Raw genomic sequence first — 27,011 nt, forward strand, 5'->3', positions numbered from 1 at the left:
TATGGTTTTCAACATGAAATGACTGATCTTCTGGATGACAAAGAGCAAACTAAACAGGCCAACCTTGAGTTAATAAGTTACTGGTTATTTATTATAACAATGATGTGTCTGTGCTTTCAAGTATGCAGCAATTAATAAACTCCCTTACCGCTGTTATCCATAATATTGTCAAAACCATTCAAGTTGTACCTTGTCTCTACAGAAGTAGAACTGAACTGGGGTAAAACTTTGTCTTGCAAAAATAGAGCTCAGTCTGAAAATAATATCAATACACTGTACAAGCTGGGCTGTAATTGATTTTCTCACTTTTGTAATGCATTTGGGGCCTAATTTTTGAAGGATTGAAAAATGAAATTAGAGAAGCTTATGTGTCCATGCTATCTGTAACTATTTTTTAGTTATGTGCTTTTATTCTGGGAGATTTCAGTCATATCCTCAGAGTTTTTGCTGACTTCTGTTTGTTGCCTTGCTTTTGTAACCTGAGAACTGAAGGTTACAACTCAGGGGAACTTCTAAAGGAAATATCTTTCACCAGGAATTATGGAATCAGCTATTCAGTACATTTTGTGAATGTATATGAATTTAAAATGTTCTTGTTTGATTGTGATTTTTTTCAGATCAAAGCATTTCACCTATGCATATTTCAAATAATTTAAAGATTGACTACTTTTAAAATTTTATTTTGTTTTGCAACATGAAACAAACAACAACAACAAAAAAACCCCAAAGATTTGAACTCCATATCTTCCTTGAGAAACTTTTTGAGAGTGAACTGAAAATGTAATCATTTGCTAAGCTCTATTTTGTTTATTTGTTTTTTACAATGCCATAATGTTTCCTAATCCACTTGTCTTGAAAATTCTGCTGGCACAGAATGCTGGATCTCCACGTATGTCTAAAATCCAGAGTGGTCATTTCTGTGTGTATTTTGGGGCTAATTCATAAGGAAGTTTATGATGAGACTGAACAATAACAATAATATTATGCCTGGTATGACTTTAAAAACTGCTACTAGTTTAAGTGACAGTAACAGCACTCATTTCAGTAATGAAGTGTAACTGTTTTCACAGCTGGATGGTTCATTCTCCGGGATGAGGGCTGTGCCCTTGGAGGGCTTGCAGGGCGTTTTGTGTCCATGGCTGCAGTTCTGCTGCTGCCAATATTGCTACAGTATTGACAGTACCAATTGCTGAATGCTCAAACACATGCAGTAATGCAGAGAAACTATAAGGAGTATTTTCTAATTTAGAATATTTTAAATCACATGTCCTGCACAAAAACAGGTGAGTGTTACAGGTCGATGGCAAAAATAATCACCCTGCAGGTAGAGTGAAGGGTTATTCTGAACACTGAGAGCGCTTCTGTAAGGTGCCTCCAAGAGAGCACTGCCACTGCTGCAGAAAGAAAAGGGAGCTCTTTGGGGGGCTCACTGTGGTCACTCTGCAGGTGAGAATTGTCTAACTTGCTGGGGCACAGGAGGAAAATGAGAGCAACAAATGCCACCACGAGACAAAAAAGAGAAGGTTCTTTCATTTGATGTTGTTTGGGTGAAAAAATTAATGGTTGAATCACCGTTCCATTTTGAGAAGTGTGGGTATCAAAGTTTGGATATGACTGCTAAATGGCAGAATGCACCTGAAGAACGATTTACCACACCAACAAATGAGGAAACCTGTCTGCAAATGTGTTTTTTAATTTAGGAGTTAAATGAAAATGAAATAACGTATTTGGAACTAATGAACCAAACAACACTAGAACTCTAATTAAGCATCCAGCATTAGATGGTTAGGGACAAAGAGTGAAAGGTGGGTATGCTGAACTGACATTGAGGCACACACACAAAGGGCTGGAACAAAATATGTTAATTAAAAGATAATGTCAAAGGGATGGAATGTTTTGTTGGGATGATGGTCTCCTGCTGCTCTGTAAGTGCTGAGATGACATCCAGGCATCCATCAAAATGAAGGCCAGCCGAAGCTGGCAGATTTAGAAAGGCGAGATATTTGTCTGCAGCTTTCACACAGGGGCCTTGCGCTTCCTGAGCGCTGCTGTGCTTTGTGTCTGCTTGACGGATACTGCCGCTATCGATGGGCAGTTTCTCGTGACGGTGCCACTGATGTAGCCGTACAATTGCATAAGAAACGCAGTTTGTACGTCCAGGCAGGCGGGAAGGCCCAACCCGCCAGCCCGCTCTCCCGCCGTCCCGAAGCCGCCCTCCGCCCGCCCTCCCGGGCCCGGCCCCTCTTTGTCTCCGCCCGCGGCGGGCGGGCCCTGGGGCTGGCTGTGCCGGGCCGCGGGGCGACCCTTCCCCTGCGCGGCCTCGCGGCGCGCCCCGGCCCGGCGCGGGGATGTGAGTACGGGTGGGGGCTGCGGGCGGGCCGAGCCCGGCGCGGTGGCGGGGCTGTGCCGGCGGCGGGCGGCTCTGAGGGGTGGGCCGCGCACGGGCCCGGCGGAGGCCTGCTCGGCTTTGGGGCCTGGCGGCGGGAGGGGCGGAGCCGTGAGCCGGCACCTGGCGGCAAGCTTAGGTAGCGGCTGCGCGCCGTCCCGTCCCCCCGGCTCCTGCAGTCCGGGCCGTTTCTCTCACAGGTGAACGCTATGCGGCAGGAGCTGTTAGGGTGGGAGTACCGGGCCTGACTGCGCGTGTGTCCTGTCCGAAAGCTCGCTGTGTTTGCACGTGAGCCTGGAAACATCTCTGGTTAAAGTTATGTTCTAAGGCAGAGCTTGATGAACTTGGAAGGCTGTGAGAGAGAAGCAAATGTTTCCATTAATTCATGTCTGCAGTGAACTATGTATGCATAATTCACTGGCAGTAGTTCTTTAGTCCTTTATCCTTTTTTTTTCTTTTTTCTTTTTTTTTTCCCTCCTTACTGGTTATTTTAAGTGTTTTGACCGTGTTGCTGGGGAATGAGTTATGTATAAAGAACTGCAAAGCTGCAAACAGGTGCTCCTATATGTAACTACGGGGAATGGCATCCTCAGGAGCTATTCCTGATGTTAAGCTGTGATTGCTAAGAACCTGTAGCTTGGGAATTCAGTGAAAAATATTCAGGTGCATAAGCAATTGGCTAAAAATGGTAATTAGTTTGGCTTTTGCTTTTCAAGGCCTCACAGAACTGAGTTGTATGAAGGTGTTCCATCAACTTGCTGGCCTATCGTGTATTCTCCAGACTACAACATCACATTCATGGGACTGGAGAAACTACATCCATTTGATGCAGGGAAATGGGGAAAAGTAATCAACTTCTTGAAAGGTAAAACAAACAAACAAACAAAAAAAACCACTTAGACCAACGTTTGAATGAACCAATGTTATTAATGCAGACTTGTGCTAATAACTGCCAGTGCTCCTTGTATAGACCTTAGCTATGCATTTTAATCATTGAAGTGCTTTAATATGTTTAAATATTTGCAGACTTAAATCTAAAGAAGTTAAATTGAGGGCAGAATTAGTGAGGTGGGTTGAATGCTGTATTGTACTTTTTTGAAGATGTTGCACATTAAACAGATGAAATTGTTAGAGCAAGCATCCTACACCAGGGCTTTCTAATACAAAGGATTATTTCACAGTCCTTTGGAAATGTCGGTTCTTGCTCGCTCCACTGAACAAAGCTCAGAATTGTCTCAGTCATGGTGCCTGTGTGGAGTGAAACTCGTGAAATGTGATTGAAAATTCAAGCTCGTTAAACAACTTGCTCTTCCCAGTGGCATGAATAATGCTAGTCAGAGTAACCAGCATGGTGAATTTCATTCTGGCCTATAACTTTACAAGACTGAGTAAAAAGGATTAAGGAGAAACATGAGCAAAGCAATGTGTTAGACAATCTTAAAATATTTCTGGGCTTTGGGGTTTGAAGACAAGCGGGAACTGTGCAGAATTTCATTGTTTGACCTTTACAAGGAAGGTGCATGTAGGATGAGAACTATTTTCACCTCTGAAGTGAGTACCAGGGTCTTGACTTGAAGCACAGCCCAGCCTCAGTCAGGTGCTGTATGTGCATAGCACAGTGCTATGTTTTGATGTTCAACAGAGTTGTGATGATTCTTGCCTTTTCTTGAAGTGTATATACAAGTGTGTGAGAATGTTTCCATTAAGTTTTCTCTTGAAGACAGATGCTGTTTGCAATTCCAATTTTTTCTTTCTTTTTGAGGACTACGCCTGGATCTAAAATGAAATGCAGACTTCGGTTTTCTGGCAACAAATGGAAAATCCTTCCTGTGTTAACTGCAAGCTTACAGTGCAGTTTGGGAGTACCATGTACACTTTTTTCTAGCCACGTGCTTCCATTGCTTTTACATGTGGTGTAACAAGGAAGGAGACATTCTGTCTGGATTGGGAAACCAGGCAGTTGATGACTGCCTTGCTGCAGGCTGTAATGTAGTTACTCGTGAGACAGTCTGCTGGCAAATGGCTCTCTTCAATCTGAAATACCAGTGCAACCTATCTAAATCTTTGTCAACCTCATGATACTGCTTTGATAATATCTCAGGGGGAGCTTTGAAGCCCCTCTGGTGGCAAAAAGAACTTTGAGTTGATGCTCATTATTGCTTCTTAAATAAATTTAAAAATGTAGATAAATACCTCAAGGAAATACAAGTGTAAGGACTAAGATTAGGGTCAGAGCCTTTAAAGCCTTTATCTAAAATTTGCATTTTCACATCAAGTTCAAGGAGAAAGAAAAAAAAAAAGTCCTTGGCAAAACAAATGCTGTCCAAGAGCCAGGCCTGTGCAGTTCATGTGGACCTACTGACATTTTCAGCTGATGATCTTTCTCAGTAAAATGTTGCCCTTCCTACTTTAGGCTCCCTTGTATTCATTTAACTGAAGTTGAATGACTTCTAACTCCATTTATTAGCAGTGTTTTGGATCTGACCTCTAATGATCTTTACTGTCAGAGTCTTGGATTCCATGGCCATTTTCTTATTCAGAACCTTTGCCTTTCTGCTCCTTCCCTGTATAGTCTTTTTTTCCCAATTCTTTTCTGTGTGAAATGTCTACTCTTCACTCTCATCTTTCACAGAAAACCAGTTTTCCCAAACATTTCACCCTCTTTTCACTGTAAAAGAGAAAAGCCAGGGGTACCTTATGACATTTCTGTTTTTCTCTGGCTCTATAGCAACTCCTGGCAACACCTGATCTGTGCTGTTTCCTATTATATTCTAGAAAAATCACCAGTGAAAATCCTCATACGCTTACTTTCTTCAAGAATGAAGCTGTTAGCATGTTGGCTTTGTGTCTGATGTGAGTGAATGAAATGCTTCTCCAGTACGGTCCAGGGAAGTGTAAGCTTGCCAAAATAAATATTGTTGCAGGTGCTGTGCTCGTATAACACTACGAACAAAATCTTTTTCCATTTGAGTTGTTCCCTTCCGCCAAGTTTAAAATTGAAGAAAAGGTCTAGTCTTGGAAATCTGCAGCCCTGCAGCAATCAAATATTAAAACTTGTCTGGGAAAATCAGCATTGATGCCTGGTATTTGTTATTTGTAGTGATCCTATGCAAAGCAGCATTGTTTTTCTGCACTACTTGACTTTTTTTAGTCAACACAGACTGGAACTTTCTGGCAAGTATATCCAGATGTAAACATTTACAATGTTGGCATACAGAAATCATGGAGTGATACTTTGTAAGTTACTTCTTTAAAAACAGTTTTAAAATAAACTATCTCTTGCTCTCTAAAGAAAAGAATTAATAGCTGTTCACTGATATTTCTTGAAATTAAATGAAGGTAAGGATGTGAGAGAAATATCAGAATTAACAGTAAGCGTTCATTTCCATAAACATCCAAGTAATTGAGTTGTTTTTGGTCTTGATTTTATGTGCACCATTCTAATTTAGAGCATTTGCTGCTATTACCAACTGTAGATTTTTAAAATCATATTAAAGGAATATTTGATAGTATGAACACTGAGAGTTCCCAAGCATATCAGATCTTAGACTATAAGGAGCCTTCTAAGTTTTCTTGCCTGTCCATCCTCGATTGCTACCTATTTTCTTCTTTTAATTGAAACATGAGTACACTATGAAAACTATCTGAAAAAAAAATGATAACCTCTCATTTAAGAGCTTATATGTGTAGAGAGTATGTATTTGGAAAACCTACAAACACTGAGTAAGCAACAGTGGTTGCAGTGATTTCCATTACAGTTGTAGGAATTAAGCTCAAAGCAGTTTCTTTGACCAGGTGGGGTATGGGAATGCTATATGGCATACAGTGACAATCATAATTTTTCTCCTGTTGTTTCAGAAGAAAAACTAATTGGAGATGACTTGATTGTGCAAGCACGGGAGGCTACGGATGAAGATCTTTTGGTTGTTCACACAAGGCGCTACCTTAATAAATTGAAGGTGCTGTACTTAAAATAATGTTTTTCAAACAAAGTGTCTAAAATTAGTACCAAATGCAGCAGATATCCTACTTGATTCAGTATAGAATGAAGTTTTACAGAGCAGTGACAAATTTTGAATGCAGTGTTGTCATTGTGAATACTGAGAGAGAATAATGAAAATATTAGACAAGTCAAAGTGTAGGAGAGGAATGGGAGAGAGAGTCTACCATCTTACATAGGCATGTTTCACTGAAGTTTAATGAACATAAGGAAAATAATAATGTTTGAGATGCAAATAATATTTTCCTTGCTGCCAGGGTTTTGGTCTTAAATGTGTTTTGTTTTGCTCTAATGAAGTACGGTTCTGAAATTGATTGTTATGCAATACTTCTTCTTTAATGTAAAGTTTGCTGTATGGATTTGAAGCTTATGTAAAATTAGAAGAGCATCCATGCAGGAGTTCTATCATCAGCCTGAGGGGTAGGGAAGAAAGAAGTGGAGTTGTACCTAAAGTCTGCCTGTATCAGTGGAGTACAGAGAGAGTTGAAAGGTCAACAAAAGGCATAATCTTGTATGCTTGTGTGTGGAAGAAGGCTTGCAATACCAGCTCGTACAGGATTGTATATTCACAAAGAACAAAGAGCATTCTTTGGCTATTTCTACATAAATGCAAATTTAACAAATGAATGCTTCAACTATAAAACATAAGAGATCTTCAGTTTTGAAAATATAGTCATCCACAAAAGGGATTGAGTAGTAGCAGTTAAGATTGCTTTTACTTGACAGCTCTCTACTTGGAGAGAAGAGATTTGTTGTAAAAATTGTCTGAGAACTGTTGAGTCCTGGCCTGAACCACTGATTGAGCACCTGGGGAAAGGACCCGGTCAGCCCTGGGAGCACAGGTGAAGGCAATTCAGCTGTGTGACAGGAAGGGTGGAGCCTGGCTGCACCTCTCTTAGACCTCATTGAAGAGCTGACTGCCACTGGGGAAGATCTCTTCCTGGAGATCCCTCCTTGGTGAAGCTTTCCCCTGCTGATCTGGAATCTTCAGGTATGGGTGAGCAATCTTCTTCCCTTTCTTTATGGCACCTTTCTGTTGTGCCGTCCTTCCGTCATCACATCTCTGTTGTAATGCCTTTCCCATCCTGTTGATCTGTCCAATTGCTACAAAAATAATCTTATATTTTGTAATTCAGAATAAGTTATTTCGAGTTATCTTTGCCCTTCTACAGTGTAAAATCACTTGTATTGTTATTTCTGAAATGTTGATGTTTTTTTTTCTGTGTAAAGAATCTTTGATTTGTCTGACTTTTTTTGTTTTATTCTTTTGCAGTGTTCACTCAGGCCTCTTCATTCATAGTTATGAAGTTATGTGTAATTTCATGCATCATTAGATTTGATCTTATTGCTGCTATTCTTGATATTGAGCTTTTAATTTCATTGAACCACCTACCTCTTTTTACTGAGTCACCTCTTTGAAGCAGAGTGTAATGTGCATAGCTCAGTTTGAAATACAATAGTATTTTTAGTACATGTAGGATCTCTTCACTGAAAATTGGCTGATAACTTGTTTCGTGGTGTTCAAAACCAATACTGTCTTGTACTTTCAGATGTTCTTAATTCTTTCTTGTTTCCCTTTTTGAGGCCATAGTTCCTACAGCTGTAGCAATTAGAAGATAGCATATTGGTCTTGTCAATGAACTCCTACTAAGCAGCAAAGATTAATGTTCACTTATCTAGCAACATTATTTTTTATTTACATGAAATGGCCCAGGGTTTCCTGTTTGCTGCCTTGCATAAAGTCCACTGTGCTATTTTACAGACAAATACAGATTTACCAATAAATGATATAATTTTGTTATCACCTCTGAAGATTACAAAGATGCTTGCATTCTGGGAGCATCCGGGTCTCTTAAAATAATGAATCATTGGAGTACTCCTCATTTAAAATTTCAGCATGAAATACTTGCAAGGGGAGATGGTGTGTGATATCTCAGTTGCAGCTGAAGAAGCTGTCCTAGGGATGGGCTGAGAGTTGGGTTGTGGAGAAACAAAGTGTTAAGTGCAAAGTAGATCAAAGAATACTGTCAGTCAGTTCTCCCTTAGGAGAAAGAGTATCCCTGGTTGCCTGCTTAAGGAAACATGGACAATCCTTACAACAAAATTTGGTATTTTGAATTGAGGTTACTTCTCCCTCAGTACTGTTTCCATGAACTTAGGTCCAGAAGGTAGTGATTAGACTTTGGATAATCAGCTTGTTGTACTTCCCTGCTCATCCTCTTGTTCCAGTGTTAGGTAAAATAATGGATTTAACGTATATCAGTATTCTGAGATTGTGGAAGGGATTAGGCAATGAGGTTAAACCTATTTTCAGACCTTGTAAGTCTTATACTTGAAACTTTTTGATCTATCAGGAGTTTTAGAATGTGAGTGAATACTGAAATGCAAATGACATGGATAACGTTTGTTGTCAGCCAAATGCAAGATGTGTTTTTCTGGAACAGATCTGAAACAGGTGATCAGTCAAGCAAACTTGCATGTTTTAATGTCTTTATGTATTTGCAAATGATGTAGGTATTTTTAATAAAAAATCATTTTCTTCACCTAATGAAAAGTGGATATGTTCTGTAAAACAAATCAAGAGCAAATGAAATTGTTTGGAAGTCTGGTTTTGTACAAGATCAATATGTAACATTAAGGACAAGTACGTCACTTTTTGAGCACATCAGTCCTTAAGAAGGAATTTTTGCATGAGCCTGCTGGGCTCTGACCTTCTGATCACAGTGAGTGTTTTCCAGTGCTCAAGTGCTTGTTTGCTTTGACTCTCACCCTGTTATCTGAGTGAATCTGCTTTGGGACAAGAGGTGCGTGTCTGTTTGTCACCTGGTGGCGCTGGCAGTGTGCTTGGGAATAAAAGCTGTAGAGGCAGCCTTGTAAATCAATTCAGCCTGTGATACTTCTGGCTGTTTGAGGTATTCAGGAAAACGGCGCAAAATGAATCTTGAGCTCTGTGCTTTGCCTCAGTCACTGTAAGTAACTTGGCAGCTGAAAGTGTGTGGTTTTGGTTTGGATAAAATGAGAACCTTCTGAGATCTTTAAAATTCTTTTGTCCAGTTCCTCAGTTCTTGCAGTTCTTACTCTATCTACTATCTCTATTTCCTCCATCACGCCTTTTCCGTGGTTATCAGGTTTCAGACCTGATTGGTGAAAGCCTTGTGAAGGCTGGTGATTGTTTTCTGTAAAACATTGATTTTTTTAATCAGATAAAATGCATTTGTTTTCACCTGGTTTTTCATGCAAACATTGGTGTGTTAGGTTAAGGAGTATAAATGTTGTTTTAAACATAATAGTAGCTGAATATGTTTGGATAAAACACTGTACAAGAGGACTTGGTTAGAGGGAGCAATATTAGAGAGGTTTCAGTATGTTCACTGATCTGCGCACTCAGTAGAGCATTCTTTGAAGCTGAAGCAACAATTAAGCCTCTTAAAAGGAGAAAGTAATGTTTGGTGTACAGTGAGTTGTTTCTATTCAACATCTAACTCGTTCAGTTGGGAGAGTGATACACAAAAATGGTGAGGTTTGACAGCTTGCCTTTCTTGGGAGTAGTCCTGGACACCGTAAGGTTTATCAGTGCAGTTATCTTATCACCAGTGCAGTATCTTATTACTAATACTAATGGTATGTTCATACATTGACCTGGCAACTTTTGTAAAAATGGCAAGCTTCTTAGTCTTTTTTGGTTTTGTTAATTCAAGTTAAAAACATGCTTTCTTTATCTAGCAAAGGTGATGCATGCAATGTTGTCCCCAGCAAGCTTGTGAATTGAAGTCATGTTAGGTGCTTGGTGTTGGATCTGTGAATTCTCCCACGAAGCTGAGAGCTGCTCCACAAACTTAAAAAAGATTCAAACATAGTTTTAAATTTTGTTTTAAAAGTTTTACAGAACAATGCTTTTAACGAGGTGTTATTGGTGGTTTGCATTACTGGGATGCAGTGAATGTGTAACATGAAAGGCAGTGCATCAGAGGTTGGTTTTGGTTCTCTGTGTGTTGTTTGTATTTGTCTAGAATGATCAACATAAAACAACTATTTTAGCTTTCTCTTCCTAGTAATTTGCATGCTAATTTTTGGTGCTTGAATAGTTACTGCCACATATTCAAATAACTTGGAAATTTCTTTGTCGTTCTTAAGAATGGAGGTTTTTAGAGTGAGGGAGTGCACATTGATGCTAATTATACATTTAATGGGGCTATTCTTGTAGAATCTTGTTGTAAAATATGGAGTCTGAGTTTAAACGGGGGCAATTAAAGACTCTTAAATTTGTTTAGGTTTGGGTATGTTACATTTCACTTAGACTGCTACATAAAGTTTGGCTGAGTGATGCTGACTTAGTACTTATTTTGGGAGGAGGAGGAGTTAAGGAAAATATAGCAGTGAAGGGTTAACCCGACTTCTTTACTCATTTTAAGGAAAATGAGTGATTTTTGAGTCCTAAATTTGTACATAGAACTGCTTATCTGAAGCACAGGAAGGTAAATTATCACTAATAATTAAAAAAAATAAAGAAAATAAGTTAAACTGAGCTGTATTCTTGAATCCCAAAATTTTCCTTACGGCCAAAGACTAAATCCGAGACAGTGAATGTCTTTGGACTGGGAAGTGTTCTTGTAAATATCCTTAACTTTGAATAAGAAGCTTTACTTCTTGCTCACTTGCACTCTGTATGGATTTCTTGCAATCACTTGAAAGCCTGCAGGAAAATACTTGTTCATTTGAGTCCTTATTACTCCTCTTTCTTCCCACTGAAATTATTATTATTCATTTGTTTTAAGATTGAGTGTTTAAGTGTTCACATTTTATGGCAAGCTTGTCATTTAAGATGAGAAAAACATACTTTATCCAATTGTAATCCCTTGCAATTCCATTGCAGAATGCTGAGATTTAATCTAATTTGCTAATAATATATTTATATTAAAATTAAATTTAAAAATATCTTGCAGAAGGATTTTTTCAAGTTATTAGAAAATAAAGTGCCTTCTTAGTGACTGAGAGTAGATGCTATAATTAGTGAATAATAATAAATGTATTTGTATGTTGACTTATAGTAATATAAAAATGAATTGAGAAAGCAGTGCCTGCGTACGTGATGATAACGCCAGTGCCTCCCCAAAAACAAAACACAAATAGTACTCACCAGTTCAAGTGATATCTGTGAAGTCGCAGTAACCTACTGAGTACCAGAATGCCCTGATGTTGGCGTTTAATTGTTTTTCATCAAAATTGGCCTATTGTGTATCCTGTCATTTGCTGACCAGCAGCTAGCCTGCAGAATGTAGTCTGCTTATATTTGTTAATGTTGAAGAAAACAGGATCCATATGAAATATCTGTACAGGGCTTGAAACTTCCAATTCTCAGTACTTGAATGTCTTAGTATTGATTGAAAAGGTACAGACCTGCTTGTGACTTTGGCTGTGAATTATATTTAGAAGTTTTATCACTGGTAGCAATGTCGTTAGTTCTCTGAAGTAATCTTTTGTTTGTTGACTTTTTTCCATTGAAAGCATTTACATACTGCAAATATTTGTTCTAACCTTCAAGTCACGTTCTTGATGATATGACTTTTTAACAAAATATTTCCTTGAAACATGTTTTAGAAGTGTTTAATATGCTTAACAAACTTTAATTGATTCTCCATGCAAAAATTTGCACTGTGTGCACGTAAGTATTTGAACATCTTCACCAAGTTGTTTGGTTTTGGTTTTTTTTCCTTTCTCCTTGATATATTCTATTGAATTGACATGAGAAGTATTTTAGAGTTGCACAATTTATTAGCTGTAGATTGCTATTAATTCTGCTGAAAGACATTTGACGATTCTTTTCCCCAACCCCAGGAACATAGATTTTTTTTTTTTTTCTTAAATACTGCCTGGCTGAAAACTTCTTGACTTGGTACCATTGGATATTGATGTATGGAGAAAAATAGTGGTGGTGATTAATTGGAATTTTCAATTGTTAACAGTGTAACAGGAAGAAACTATTTGGAGGTTGCCAATAGACACTGTTGTGTCACCTTCATCTGGAAAAAAAAAAAAAAAGCAAACCAAAAATCTTGCTAAGGCCTTATGGGTTCCTTCTCAGTGAGTAGTAATTGATGAGAGATCTAAAGGACATCATTAAGACAGACTATGTTAATTGCAACTTTTTTCCCCCTCCTAGTGGTCATTCGTTGTGGCTACAATCACAGAAATTCCACCAGTCCTCTTTCTTCCCAACTTCCTTGTTCAGAGAAAAGTTTTGAAACCTCTGCGAACCCAGACAGGAGGAACAATAATGGTAAGGTGTTCTTGATTTGCTTTGACTGTATTTATACAGACCTGTGGGTTGTGATGCTTTCTGTCACTTAAAGCCTCAAAGCCCGAAGCCCTGCTAAGGAAAGCAAGTTAGTGTACAGTCCTAAACATGAGCAAAGTCTGGCACTTAGCAAATAAAGAGATGAAGGATGAACCTGATTTTTATTGTCTGTAATTTGCAGAAGCAAAAAGAGTAAAGGGGCAGACTGTGCAGGGAATGAGAGGTGACAGGAATTAAGGCAAATGCAAAAACTGCACAATTTGGAACAATGTTCAAATAGAAGCAATTTCTAGGAATGGATAGTTGTGAAATTAACAGAATAGGGGATGCTTTAAAGCACATATTTACCAAATGGCTGTAGTTTGGTTACTTTTGTTATTAAGTGTCCATATCTAAAAGAGGAGTGTGGTGATGTGACTCTTTTTTAATACTTTGTGTCTAATTTGAATAATGAAAGTTAGTTCATTTGTTCAATTGTATATGTTGCATAAGCAGCTCAGCTGAAGTGAGATACAGCCTGTTTCACCTTGACAGGATTGTTTTCTGATCAGGTAAATGAGTGCTGCGAGGAGGAGAGATGTGCAAGTCACCACACATCTAATTTTGCTTGAGAAACTTCCATGAGAGATGTTGAAGATGTGGAAAGAAAGCAGTTAATAGCTGTAGCCAGGGACATATTGAGGAAAATATGCTTTCATGTTTGTGAAGCACTAACTAATGGGACCCTTTCTTCCCTTTATTCATTCCTTGTCTGTGATAAGGTGGTAACAGTGCAATCTTTCTGTGGGTAACTGTCACAGTTACATACATGGAAGAAAAAAAATCCTATCTGAAATCCTTAGTGTTATGATACAGATGGATCTTTGCTACATTTTAGCTACTCTTTCTGAAGGAAACTGTTGGAGAGGATGCATGTGAAAAGGATAGAAGCAGATATTGTTTCTTTTATATTCATTTGAAGCCAATTATTGAAGAACATTGTTCTGCAGGTTGGCAAACCTCTCAGTATGTTTATACCAGATATAAATGTATGATTTATTGCAACCACTGGATATTTAAAGTGAGCAAGACTGGGAAGCCATAACAGAATGAGAAAGAAATGACATTATTTTCAGAAATAGCCTACTAGGTAACTGCCCATTTCTGTCAAGAGTAATATAGGTACTTAGCAATTTAACTGTACACTGGAATTGAGATTTCCTATTTTTAAGTGTGTGCCTTCATGAATGTGTGAAGAATTTGTTAAGGACATAAAAAAAAGAAAATGAAGAGCTCTTCTCTGAGTACTGCATAAAAGATGGTGCTGTGCCTTTTATCTATCAAATGTGGAATGTCAGGATCTGACCTGAGAAAGTAATGTGAGAGAACCCAAGGCCTTGATGAAACAGTTTTCCAAGTGCATGGCAGAGCTTATGTGAGACAGACTTGGGGCAGTATTATGTTGGAGTCCTCTTTGTGGGTTTTTTTCTGTGTGAAATGATTGTAGAAAGCTAGTTAGGATCAGATAAGAGCAGAATGAAATACTTAGCTTTTCTGTTGTATTTGCATCTTTAATGGTACAACAGCTCAGTGTCTTCATCAGGAAAAATGGCATTTTCTTTCAGTATTTTAGTCCTTTGTTAAATAGGTATCCTGTCTAACTGCTGGATCTGTAAAAAGAACTGGAAGCTTTAATGCTATATACTTTCTTAGATTTCAAAGCTTAATGGTCATGCTGTGAATTACACAAGAATTTGCATCATCAGCCAAAAATATATGCCTATATATATTCATTAAGTAACATTTTGTAGCAGCATAATTTATATGGGAATTACTTAAGAAAACAAAATTATTTTAACTTAAAGGATGAAATCACAAAGTTAAATGTTAAGCATCTATTTGCACTTCTATGGTATCTTGATGCTACTTTTGGAAATTCTTTAATCTCAGAAGAAATCAGTAGAGCCATGAGAGTCTCCCCAAGAAGTGTTGTATCAGCAGTAACCAGAATTGTGTGTATAAAATATCTTCTCCTGGCTGTTTGCATGTATATAGGAATGCTGTCAATAGGGAATAAGCCTTCTGTGGGCAGTACCAAGTGGGTTTTTGTGTAGTTATGAACATATTCTTGAGCAATCTGTGTTTGTGATTCCTAGATGTACTTGATGCCAAGGTGTGTAACAAAATGTTGGGACTCAAATTACTTTTCTGTAACCTCTCTTGTTCACCTAATCTTTGGAAGTATGATGGATCTATCTTATTGTTTCCAATAGGAATTTTGGTTTGTCATTCTGGAGATGTGAGAGGGTGTGTAAGTTCTTGGAAAGTGGAAAGTACCTCTTGTTGCTGAGTTTTATTTCAGCTTGTTATTTAATTCAGCAGAGGATTGGCTGCTTTTTAAAAATCATATGTACGATTATATATGTATATATGACATGATGTACTATATATCTTATCACATATAGAATATATTAATATAAAATATAGCCTATATTTATGTGTAATCATATATGTGATTTTTTAAAATAAAATATATAAAAATATATCTTTTTTTTTTTAATATGGCTTTAAGGAATATTGCAGTTAAACACTTCTTTGAGTCCTACTGGTCAGAATAACCTTTTTTTCCAATTAAATTTTATCACTTTAGCCCCATGTATCTTTTTTTCTGTCAGTACATTTCATTTCCTCAATGTCATTTGAGTTCATAGGCACAGATTTCATTTGGTATTAGAAGGCAAAAATTGGTCATATTTATATCGTGCATGTTACATTATTTAAAGAAACAAAACAGGGCACTTAATGCTTGGCATTTTTCTGTTCCCACCCACAGCTGAAGCTATGTTAATGGGTATTTTCAGAATTTTGAGCTGAACTTCTTCCTATTTCTTACATGAGAAGGAAGAGTATTGGAAGATTTCTGCTCACTTTTTATTCCTACCAATACTTGTACCTTCAGTTTACCATTTGTCTGCTAGGGGTCAGTGTTCATCTCCACAAAGCCCAGTTAGTTCAAAATCTGCTCAACTGCAGGAGAGTAAAATACAGATGTGAAATCAAATATTTTTTTTCTACTAATTTTACTGCATATAGTTTTGTATGGCTTGTGCTGAGAGATCTGATTCAGAATGACTTCCATTGGTAAAGCATCTGTAAGTGCAGTGGGTGCATGAGAATGCCAAGAGCTGCGCTTGGGGTGGGAGCACTCAGCTCTCAGTGGTTGCCTCATTCATTCATCAAGTTCTTATTGTCATTTCCTTCAGGCAGGAAAACTTGCTGTTGATAGAGGCTGGGCAATCAATGTGGGTGAGTACAAATGGAAATTTGTATTAAATGATACTTAATGTGTTTTTAAAGTCATTATTTTCATTCAGTACGATGTATATTCTGTTTATAATAAAGTGACTGGATTGTGTTTAACTAAAAGAAACTTTAAATGGAAAAAAAGAGAACTAGGAACTGGATTTGTTCTCTTATCCACTATCATCCTTGTTGCAGTTTTATAACTAAATAAAATATTTGTTGATAGGAAGAAGATAACCAGATAAATATATGATATTTATGCACTGTGTGTGGATTTTAGTAGTGAGAATGAAATGAGGAAAAAGGTGTCCAGAGTATATGCAAATATTTCAGTAAAATATTCCTTTAAATTATGCAGAAGTTTGAATAGGTCTTGTTAGCCATGCTGTATACATATAACACCAGACCAGGAGTTTGGTTGACATGCTGTACAGTTGGGCTGTACCAGTTGGGCTGTTTTTTGGCTGAGCAGCTCTTCCTGAAAAAGGCTTGACTGAAGAAATGATGAAGAAAATAAATCTGCACCCTTGCTCATGTCAAAATAGTGATGCAAAACCAGTAAGCTACTGAACTAATAGTTTGTCATTCTTGGTGCCCGTCAATTCTGAGATTTTCCATTATATCTTCTTGATATTTCTGAAGGCAATAAATCTTGCAGTGTTACCTGTGCAACATTCTAGTTTGCTTGTTTTGTTTTAAATAAGCTCCGAGTGGAAGGAAGACTTATTGTATAACACGTGTAATGTGAAGCTGTCTTTTTTCTCCTTTAGTAGCAAATGATATTTCAAAGTATTATCTATATAGTTAATATCCAGTACTAAAAATTAAGTACATCTTAAAAAAGATCCAGTGATTTATTGATGTATAAAGTAGGGTTGTTAAATTTCTTGCCTAGATGTTTCTAGTGGGTTTCTTAAACTCTTTTGGGTTAGTATAGTTTTAATGTTTTGGGCCAAGTATATATATATATTTTTTTATAAAGAAAGTGCATGTTTGTTTTACAGATCTGTTCTTAAAATATTCTTCTGGTCTGTCAGCAAAAGACAATGACGTGCAAATAATAAGGCCATAGTTCGTGGTTTTGTTGTTTTTTGACCCAGTGTTCAGCATGTAAAAGGCACTTTGAGCATGTCAGGCAAATGCAAAGGACATGTTAATTGGCTTTGTTAGGATGTGCTGCCTGGGGAGATACGATCCAAGTGCAACTCTGGCACTTGTGGGAGGAGGTGAACTTTCAAAGCTATGTACTTGGTCGTGTAGGCACCACAGTGTGTGTATGCTTCTCTGCTGCTAGATAACAATTGCTTTCAAACTGAGCATCTGCTGGTCCTTTGCACTGATGGCCTGATGCATACAGGAACCCTATGAGATGTTTAGGGTTGCTAGGTGAGGGATTGGCAGCTCTAGATGAGATATAAAGGGAAAAAAATGCCTGATGTGACCTAACTCTTAGTAAAGATTATAAAAGTTCCCTGGTATCTAGCTTTTTACCCCATCCAAATTTTTATGCTTAGGAGGTGGTTTTCATCATTGTTCAAGTGACAAGGGTGGAGGATTTTGTGCATATGCTGATATCACACTGGCTATTAAGGTAAGAAATACTATTCGGAGAGTATTTTCTACTATTTGTGCAAATGGGAAAATGTTCCAGAAGTTCATAAGTACTACGCTACCTCATAGTCAGGAAAGATAAAACATTCTTGAGATGGGTAGGAATAGGAAAATGATGCAATATTTAATGTTACAGGGCACAGTGCATAGGCAGCTATTAAGTGGAAGGAAAGAGATACAGGGTCGGAATTGTGAATGGAAATTCAAAATGCTCTAATTGCATTAATAATATATTCTTGCAGGAAAAAAGCAAGCTAAAGCAGATTGTCTTGTAGTATCTGCACTGATAATTATCCCAGTCTTGCAGTTGAACCTGCAAATTCCATGTGAGTTTTGGTGCTTTTAATGGAGACTTATGTAGAGACAGAAATCTTCTCCTCAAATCAGGTGCTCTGTGCGATCCGCAGAGTGGCACAAATTCATAAATAAAAATGTGGATGTGTCCAAGATAATCACTGAATTTGGATTGAATACGTGTGCTCTTTCGCTGTTGAAAGGCTGAAGCTGGAGCTTTCTGCAATTAGAGCTTATTTCTATCAAGTGCCCTGTGGTGTATTTGTATACTAGAATATTTATAAAATATCAGTAATAATCAAAACATAAAAAAACCCTAATGATTGCAGCACACTAAATGACAGAACACTCTAATTTCTGTACGCTGTAATTTGCAGAAAGCAATCCATAGTGTTGTGTTTTCTCTATCGTTAAAATACAGATTGAGAAATTATAGCAGTTAACAGTTGACACAAAACCTTTACATTTTTTATGACATATATATTAAAATAGTAATTTGGCCAAGTTGTAAGACCCAAAGAATTAGAAAAGTATATTTTTTATTTGCAGACATGGAATAGCAGATGAATTCTCTTACTAGCCTAAAAAGTGACTATAATGCATACAGCCCCTGCTGTGGTGAGTTTTATAGAGCTGGATTCCATCAGTGGAGTATTTTTCCCTTCCTGCTGTTAAGCCTCACTTGTGCTATCATTTGTGTCTCAGGAAACAAGCTGCTCACCATTTCAGGGTCTATGCAGCTCTTGCTTCACTCTGCCCCAACACGCGGTCATTGCTGTTGCTGTCTCTGACAGCAGCAGTGCCACAGTCAGCTCTATAATCCCTAGCTGGACCTGTCCTGTGCCTGACTGGAGTGGGATGTGAAGACTTGCCACCTGTGCTTATGCAGACCCAGCTTAAGCCTTATTTGCAAAGACTGTTTTGCAAATTAGTGTGTGATGCTGTAGGGTATGTCCTTCATCTTACTTTGGGTCTGGTACATTCTGGGGGGAAGAGGATATGAATAAAAATAATTTTCTTCCCTCTCTTCACCAAATTCTTCTACAGGTAGGTAGATACCTGCACAGATGACTGTGAAATGCATGTTTTTTTTTTGCATTTCAGATGATAGATATATATATAGGTTTTTTTTATATAATCACAAATTTTGAAATAATTCAGCCTTTATTTGGTGAATGCAATGACATGCATGATGTTAAAACTGAAACAATAATAAACTGCAAGCTTCAAGCCTTCAGTTAATCTATCACTTAACTTGATAGCTGACTCTACTTTTTGTTTGTTTACCCCTCCAGTTCTTATTTGAAAGAGTACCAGGGGTGTCTAAAGCAACAATTATTGATCTGGATGCTCACCAGGTGGGTAATTTTGCTGTATTCAGTACTGTTTTCTTAAAGTACAATGTGTGATACAGACCTCCTTTCTGTAGTAGTAACACGAAATATTAACTCATGGGATCCAAAGTTAATCATAGGTGGTAAAAGCTGATAATATTTTAGTTGTTTTTATTATTTTATGTTCCAATGGGCTGTTAAGACAGTTCAATAAAATTAAACTGAGTTGCAGCTCCATCATGTGGTTAGATATAAAAAATATTTTTGAATTGAATAGTCTGAAAAGTAGTTCAGGTTCCCAGAAGAAAGTAAAATCTCTTATAAGGAAATGACAGTTGGTTCAGCTGCCTGGTCATTGCAGCAGTCTTCTCAGGAGGTGAATTTGACCTTCAGTGTTACAATACAAAGATTGACTTCAAGCTAATGAAGTAAATTATGCATCTCTCTTCCCTGGTAGAGTGATTTCTATGGATACTGAGAATAAATCTCATCTTCAGGAGGATTTCCAAAATAAATCCTAAAAGGAAGGAAGTAGTATTTTTAGAAAAGCAGCTAATGTGCTAAAATTACATCCAATCTGAAGCATTGAAGATTTTTGTGAATAAACCATTGCAGAGAGGAAGCCTAGTAGCTGCAGAAGTGTTCCATCTTCTATCAGTTCTCTTTTCTGCAAGTTAAGGCATCCTAAAATTGCCAAAAAACAAAGGCATATCTTATGCAGCAAAAAGATGCTTTGTGTTTCCCATTCTGTCTGGGTATTTCCATCAAGGTGTTTGGCCTTTGGTTTTGTCTTTTTTTTTTTTTTGCGTTGTTTGGTGTTAAATTTTCATTTTTTTCTTTTAAAAGATTTCTTGGAATGCATTTTTATATTCAGCTGTCATGCCTTGTGACCTCAGCCAGCATGCTAAATTGCCCCTTCCTGTAACTGTTTCTTTCCTTGGGAAGTAGGAGGTGTGTGGAGTACTAACTCAGCAGATGCTTTTTAAGTGTGCAGACATCCTCATCTTGTGAGTGTCCCAGTTCTTGGTGTGTTTGAGTTTTACTTTTTATAAGAAAATGGTTTACCCAGAGGCTCTTGTATTCCTAGATTTATATCAGTAATGCTTCTTTGGACCAAATGTGCTGAAGAAGTAAGTAGGCATTGCCATGTTTTAGCCTAAAGAAATTATTTATAAAGTATTGTAGTATCCTATTCCCCTTATTGCTTGTATTGACTAGCTTTAGCCTATTGTTTCTGTGTTTGTTTTTCTTGTTTTGTTTCCAGTGGAGGAAGTCATAACAGATATATAGTTTAAGTATTTGCTGGGGAAGATTACAAAATGAACATAAATTATATTTCTGAAGTATTGAGGACATATCTGGAATTCTGTTTCTAGTTTAAATTAAATCATTATAATGAATATATTGAGAATGAGGAGATGGGTTCTTTATGATACATCTTTATGATTTAGATGAAATTATCTTGGTGATTACTGTGAAAGGGTAATTGTACTGGTTGAAACAAGTCTACATGAGAGATAAAAGAATACTATTCAGAGATGGGGGGAAGAAGGAAGTATTCAGAATCTGTTTTCTGTTGAGCATCTACCTTTTCACCTGACACATCTTTGTGGGGAATTTGTTGTGTTAAACATTAAAAGTTAAACTATTACATTGCGTATTTAGTGTCTGTGATGTTTCCAGCGGCTACTTATTTCACCAAGACTTGTTATCAGGAAAACTGCAGTCTGATATTTTATTCTTATACAAGGATGTAAGGATCCTTGCAGCAGAATTCTGTTTTAAGTATTGGAAGTTATCTTCCCAGTTGTATAAAAATGTACCTGTTCTGCAGTCTTGGCCACGTTGCATTTGTGATGCTGCTAAAAGCAATTATCTTCTAATTTTCACTTCTTGTTTCACATACAAGAGAAAAAATATCTTGTAATTACCTTCACAGAGATAGTAGGATGTTGATTTTGTTAATACCTGCAGTCTTCAGACTCATACTGTCAAAGCCCACAAGACTATACCTGAAAATAGCCTTCAAGGCCATAAGTAAGGGATGTCGTGGGAGTTTTAAATAGTCTTGGTAGTCTTGATTATGTTAAAAACTGCAGATTATGGTTCTGTGTGAGTATGCTAGAAAGAACTAACTCTAAACTTCCTTCAGGGAAATGGCCATGAGAGGGACTTCATGAATGATCATAGAGTATATATCATGGATGTGTACAATAGATATATTTATCCAGGAGATGGATTTGCTAAACGTAAGTATAATTGAAGTTCATATTCCGAATGTGAAAGAATGGCCTTTGTTAGTAACTTTTTCATTTACTGGTAATTTTCTTGCAACGATGTTATCTTTTCTTTACTTCACATAGAGCATAATACTTTGAATGATTTTGCTACACGTCAGAATAGTATTGATTCTGTAGTGTTTTGCCTCGCTTTGAGAATGAAGTGCCTTCCTTCATTTCTGCACTGAATGCAAGCTGTGGGCAGGGGGAGAAGCATAAGTGTACCTTTATTTCACTGATGTTGAACAAGGAAAGCATTAAAAAAACAGTACTCAGCACTCACTAGGCAATAAGCATCATCGTGTGTTAGATTTATTCATGCACACTGTGTGCTGAATCCATGCTAGAATTTAGGGCTCCAAGTCCCTTAAGGCATAGGTTATGCTGAGGTGGAAGTCATATCTTGAAACAAGTCTGACATAATTTGATTAGTTCAGATTTAGAGTTAAGCATAACTGCCTAAAAGCAGACAAAACTAGGCTTTATGATCTTCGATTTCTTTCTACTACCTTTCCAACACTCCTTTTCTATTTTTAATGCTTTATTATAAGTGTTTGTAATAATTTGATTTAAATTAAGAATAGGTGTTTGCTACTTCTGGTAGGATTACAGGGTAAGAACATTAAATTGAAAATGCTTGGGGCAAAGCTGAATCTTGTTATACGTAAAGCAATTCACGTAAATTCATGATCTCTTGCTATTAAATTTTTAGTGTTTTGATAAAAGTAAAATATCTTAATTTCATAGTGATGTTTATATTGTGGATTTCTTTTTCTCTGCAGTAGCAATTTGGTGTTCTCTTTTCATTATGCTTTACTTAGGTTACATCTTAAGTTTACTCTTTTTCTTTGCTGATTGGTGAATTGTCCTGTAGATAAATTGTTTTTCGTCAACATTTTGCATTTGTGATTTAGAGAGATTTTTTTCCCCTGCATTGAATTCTGTATTCAGTGGAATTTTTTTCAAGGTCACTGTGCTTACATTTGATGCAAACACAAGTATTTGAAAAATGTTCTCTAACTGAGGAATTTGTGAAAACGCACTGCGTTTACTTTGTTCTATAACACAAACATTTCAGGTGCCATAAAACGGAAGGTGGAGTTAGAGTGGGGTACAGAAGACACCGAATACCTTCAGAAAGTACATACTCATGTGGAAGGAGCATTAAATGAATTAAAACCTGACATTATTGTTTACAACGCTGGAACTGATATTTTGGATGGCGATCCGTTGGGAGGACTTGCTATTTCACCTCAGGTTTGTATAACACTAAAATATGTTGAGACTTTCATTGTTTGCCAAATACTGGAGTTGGTGCTAAGAGTGAATTGCCTGTGGCAGTTTGTTAGGTGAAGGTAAGGAATGTATTTCACAGTAAACCAAAACCTTTTTCTGTTATAAGGATGCATCCATTGCTCACTGTATGCCTTTTTTATTCTTCTTTTCCTTGACTGTTTCTTCATGTGCCCGTATCATTCACTTTCTCTCTAAAACATACCCATACTGAACATGCAGATAGTGTTCAGACAGATGTATATCACACTGCACTGTTTTTTCCCTGTATGATCATTCTCTTGCATCTAGTTCCGTCTGTTTCCTTTGCCCCTCATGCAGTCCACTCGATGTTTTTGTCACTTGTGCTTGGTATGTATCTTAACACTTAATTTCCTCTGTAGCACTTCTGTCTATTTAAAAGTCTCTTTTGATGTCTCCCATATCTAGCAGTCTTGTGCAGCCTATTTGTTATTCTTAACAAATGAAGAGATTTTTTTTTTTCCACTTTCTCCATTCTTTTTTATAGAACTATCGCTTCCTTGTTCAGTTTAGCTTTTCTCCCTGGCTTAGTTTCAGATTTAAATTTTCATTTGTCCTGTATAGCTGCATAGAGGTCTTCACCTTCTCGATATCATAACAGATAAGCTTTTCTCAAAATATGAAATTCTATAGCTCTCACATTTCCTCTTCTTTTTTTTGATGATTCTTTCCCTGACAGTTCCTCAGTTCCTTGTCCTGTTTTCACATTTGATTCTCTTTCTTTGTGTACCAGTTCAATACTGGAAGAAAATGCTTTCTTGATTTGTGAACTCTTGGAATCCTTCCTAAAGGAGCCATCACTCAGTCTGTTCTGTTTTTCAGCCTATTTCTCAGTCTTCCACAAAGCTCTAGTTTCTTGTTAGTTTCTGTTGCCTTTCTGATGCAGTTCCTCGTTCTCATTGTCTCCATCACCAGGCTGTCTGTTCTTGCTTTCTGATTGCCTCCAGATACCTTAATGAGTCTGGGCTAAAAGGATTTGGGAACTGATTGGAATTTCCAGGTTTTCCTTTGACTGTGTAAAATCTCCTCTGAGAAAGGGAGGAGGTTTGGAGAGGAAACTGCCATCAGGTGGTAAATGAAAGACACTGATGTGCATTTTCAATTTTTTTTTCTGCCATATGTTAATGGTCAAGAACAGTGAGTTGTTGTAGCCAGTTGGTTGCTGTTTATATAAAATGTCACTTCACCTTTCCTTCCCTCCATCTTTACAAGAAGAGGTGAAAGGCAACGTGTGCCATTTCTTTGTGTGACTGCTGTTTCAGACATCTGATGGAGAAAAGTTTCTGAACTGAGGGCAGGGTTTCTTTTCTCTCTGATCTTGTTGGTTTAGGAATGAATAATGTGTTTCACCAAATTAGAAATCCCAGCCTAGTGGAACTGCCAAAACTGAAGATATTGAGCATAGAAAGTTCATCTCTTCAAGGCTAAATAGTCCAGTTTTCAGTTGTGGGTGCTGTTTCTGTTTTTAAGTCTCACAACAGTGTTTGTTGTACTCAAAATGTGCCTCCACACTACAGCCAGAAAGTTTGATGTGCAGCAGGTATCTCTCTAGCTTTGTTTCTAAATTGCAAGTGTAGTAGTGCTTCAGTCATCTTCAGTTTTTGTGTGTTCTTTTCTGGTAACATGCAGAAGCTGGGAATAAACCCATGTCTGTTTTTCTCAGAGCACCCATAAGAGATTTTGGAGGATTTCTGAGGCAGTTCTGCTCCCATGAGTAGTGACTGCTTCCAATTTTCCTTTAGGGTAGCATTTTCTCCATCCATTGATTGCTCTCCAGAGATGTACAGCTCGTCCTGTAATCCTGTTTCTTCTTTGTAGGATCTGTTCCCGATATAATTCTTTAATTTTCTGTGTCTTGATTTTTCATTTGTTAGTGTTTGCACCCATTGTTTTACAGAGTTGTGTCAAACTAAAAACATGTATATTTCATAGTTTTGCAAAATATTTTTCAGCTACATTTTTGAATTTTCTTTTCCATTTGTTTGTGGACAGTTGTTTTTTTTTAATTTCCTAATATCTCATGGGCAAGAATTTATAGTAAGCAGCTTCTGTCTGTTGTGTCCTCTAAAACTAAGATGAAGACTTTGGATTTGCTGTTTTTTGTGTTTTTTTTTTTGTTTAAAGGCTTACACATGTAATGTCTCTAACACGGCTTTTAAAATAATTCTGTGTTCCTAATACAAAATATAAGGCTGAATTACTTGTTAAGCATCTCTACTGTGAATCTATAAGCCAGAGGCTAAGTCTGTTAGAACTAAAATGCCGTATTGTATCACTGCAGTTTTTTCTAACTGTTGCAAACATGCAGGGAATTGTGAAGAGAGATGAAGTTGTGTTCAAGGCTGCCAGAAGCCGTGGAATCCCTATCTTGATGGTGACATCTGGAGGCTACCAGAAGAGGACTGCCCGGATTATTGCTGATTCTATCCTCAACTTGCACAACCTGGGGCTTATTGACAAAGAGCTAGCAACCAGTGGAGCTGAAAATCCCAAAGTAGAACAGATGATCAGGGACTCTGTAACAGACTTAACCAATTTATCACTGCAGTGATGGTTAGTAAGTTTTTTTTCCTTAAATTTGGCATTTTAGGAGCAGGAAGTTTCCAGGGTTAATATAAGAAATTCACCAAGGACTGAGCTTGCCTGTAAAATAACCTAGTATGGACGACACACAGTTGCAGATTAACTGTGTTTAACTACTGAAGCTGTCTAGAGCGAAGGCAACAAATCCTCTTGTGCTAATTTACATGTACTCAAGAGTACCTTGTTTCAGTTTATAATGTTACTGTAGAAAGCTTTAATTGCTTCCTATTGTTATAGATTGTCCACTGTGTTGAAAGAACTGTGTGGTTGGACTTTCCCAGGCCCATTTGGTGGTATGGTTCAGACAGTGGCCGGAGTAATCTGCACTAAACTTATTGGTATTATTCTTAGATACTGCATTATATTTATTGTTTTTTTTTTTTAAAGGTTGTTATAGCAGTTCTGTGCAGTCTTCTACTGTCAATTTAACACTCAAGTGCAATAATATGGAGAACAGTTCAGTTGCTTGGCTTTTAAGCCATAGCCTATTAGAATGAACATTTGTTAGTGTATATTCCTATTTACTACAGTGACGTAGATTCTGCTTTTAAATACACTGAAAATAGGATATGTCTTTGGCTTTGTATGCAGGTGGGCAGTAAGGGATCAGCAATAAGTGTGATTTTTGCCTCTCTTGAAGTGAGGCCTGCATTTAAAGGCAGTAGTTACTATGCATTGTAGTTTATTTACTCTGACTTACTAGAAAATTAAACCTTATTGTAGTGTTCTGAGAACTGTTGCGGAAAATGTCGTGTAGAAATATGAAATACTTTTTATCACCAACTTGTCATATATAAGCCTTGAAGAGTAAATTTCAATTTTTTTTCCAGCTAGTACTGTTTTTCACTTGCTTGAAGATTACTGATAGTCACACCTACTGTCATAGTTGGTAACCAAGTTGTTCATATTTAGAAATAAAATACTGTGAAACTTCTACAATAAGCTAATGTAATAACCTTATATGGGAGGTTCTAGGAGGTACTATCATATGAGAACAAAATAGTGCATTCAGATGCAAATTATTGGTGCATTGACTGTAATGTTTGTTTTTGTTGGTATATTACGTATTAATTACTGCTTGGAGCATTGGATCTTAAATGTACTAAACTGTATATTTGGCAAGAGCTTTCTTAACTTCTGAGTATTCACTGATCTTGTGTTCAGGTTTGAGCCTTTCTGTGAAGGGACCCTGATGTTTTCCATGTAGTAGAATTGGAGTGTAAGCTATTTAAGGAATGTTTCATTCTGATTAGAATACTTACCTCAGTAATGTCATTTTTAAACTTACGATGTTTATTAATGGTTGGAATTTGCACAATTGCTATAAATAGCTGCTTTAAATCAGATTTGGCATCTTGCACTAATCTTGATTTTAATCTTGATTTGCAACACCATTGTTAAAAGGCACTTTTAAACTTCTTCTTATAGGTGTACTCACAGTACAACTAATGTTGAGATTTATTTTTTCTATACTGTCTGTGTTACTGAAAGGTGTTGGTATTCTTTCATATAATTTTTATAAAATTATAAATGAAATTTCTATGAACTAAAATGCTGTAATAGTACATATTCTGTTTGTTAACTTGTTTATTTTACTTTAACTCAGTAAAGATTAAAATAATGTTGAATAATG

At 37.1% G+C, this 27,011-nt stretch overlaps 1 protein-coding gene across 1 annotated transcript; it reads left to right on the forward strand.

The window, feature by feature from the left end:
- The first annotated feature begins 1,300 nt into the window (after positions 1 to 1,300).
- HDAC11 (histone deacetylase 11) lies at positions 1,301 to 27,011 on the forward strand. Its single transcript, XM_019620048.3, is given in 12 exon segments — positions 1,301 to 1,324; positions 2,165 to 2,586; positions 3,103 to 3,251; positions 6,245 to 6,345; positions 12,547 to 12,663; positions 15,924 to 15,966; positions 17,478 to 17,554; positions 19,164 to 19,226; positions 21,355 to 21,451; positions 22,560 to 22,738; positions 25,104 to 25,337; positions 25,339 to 27,011. Coding segments are annotated over 12 exon segments (1,521 nt in total). The 3' UTR covers positions 25,354 to 27,011.

The sequence above is a fragment of the Meleagris gallopavo genome, chromosome 14 (genome assembly GCF_905368555.1).
Source record: "Meleagris gallopavo chromosome 14, MGAL_WU_HG_1.1, whole genome shotgun sequence".
NCBI lineage: Eukaryota > Metazoa > Chordata > Aves > Galliformes > Phasianidae > Meleagris > Meleagris gallopavo.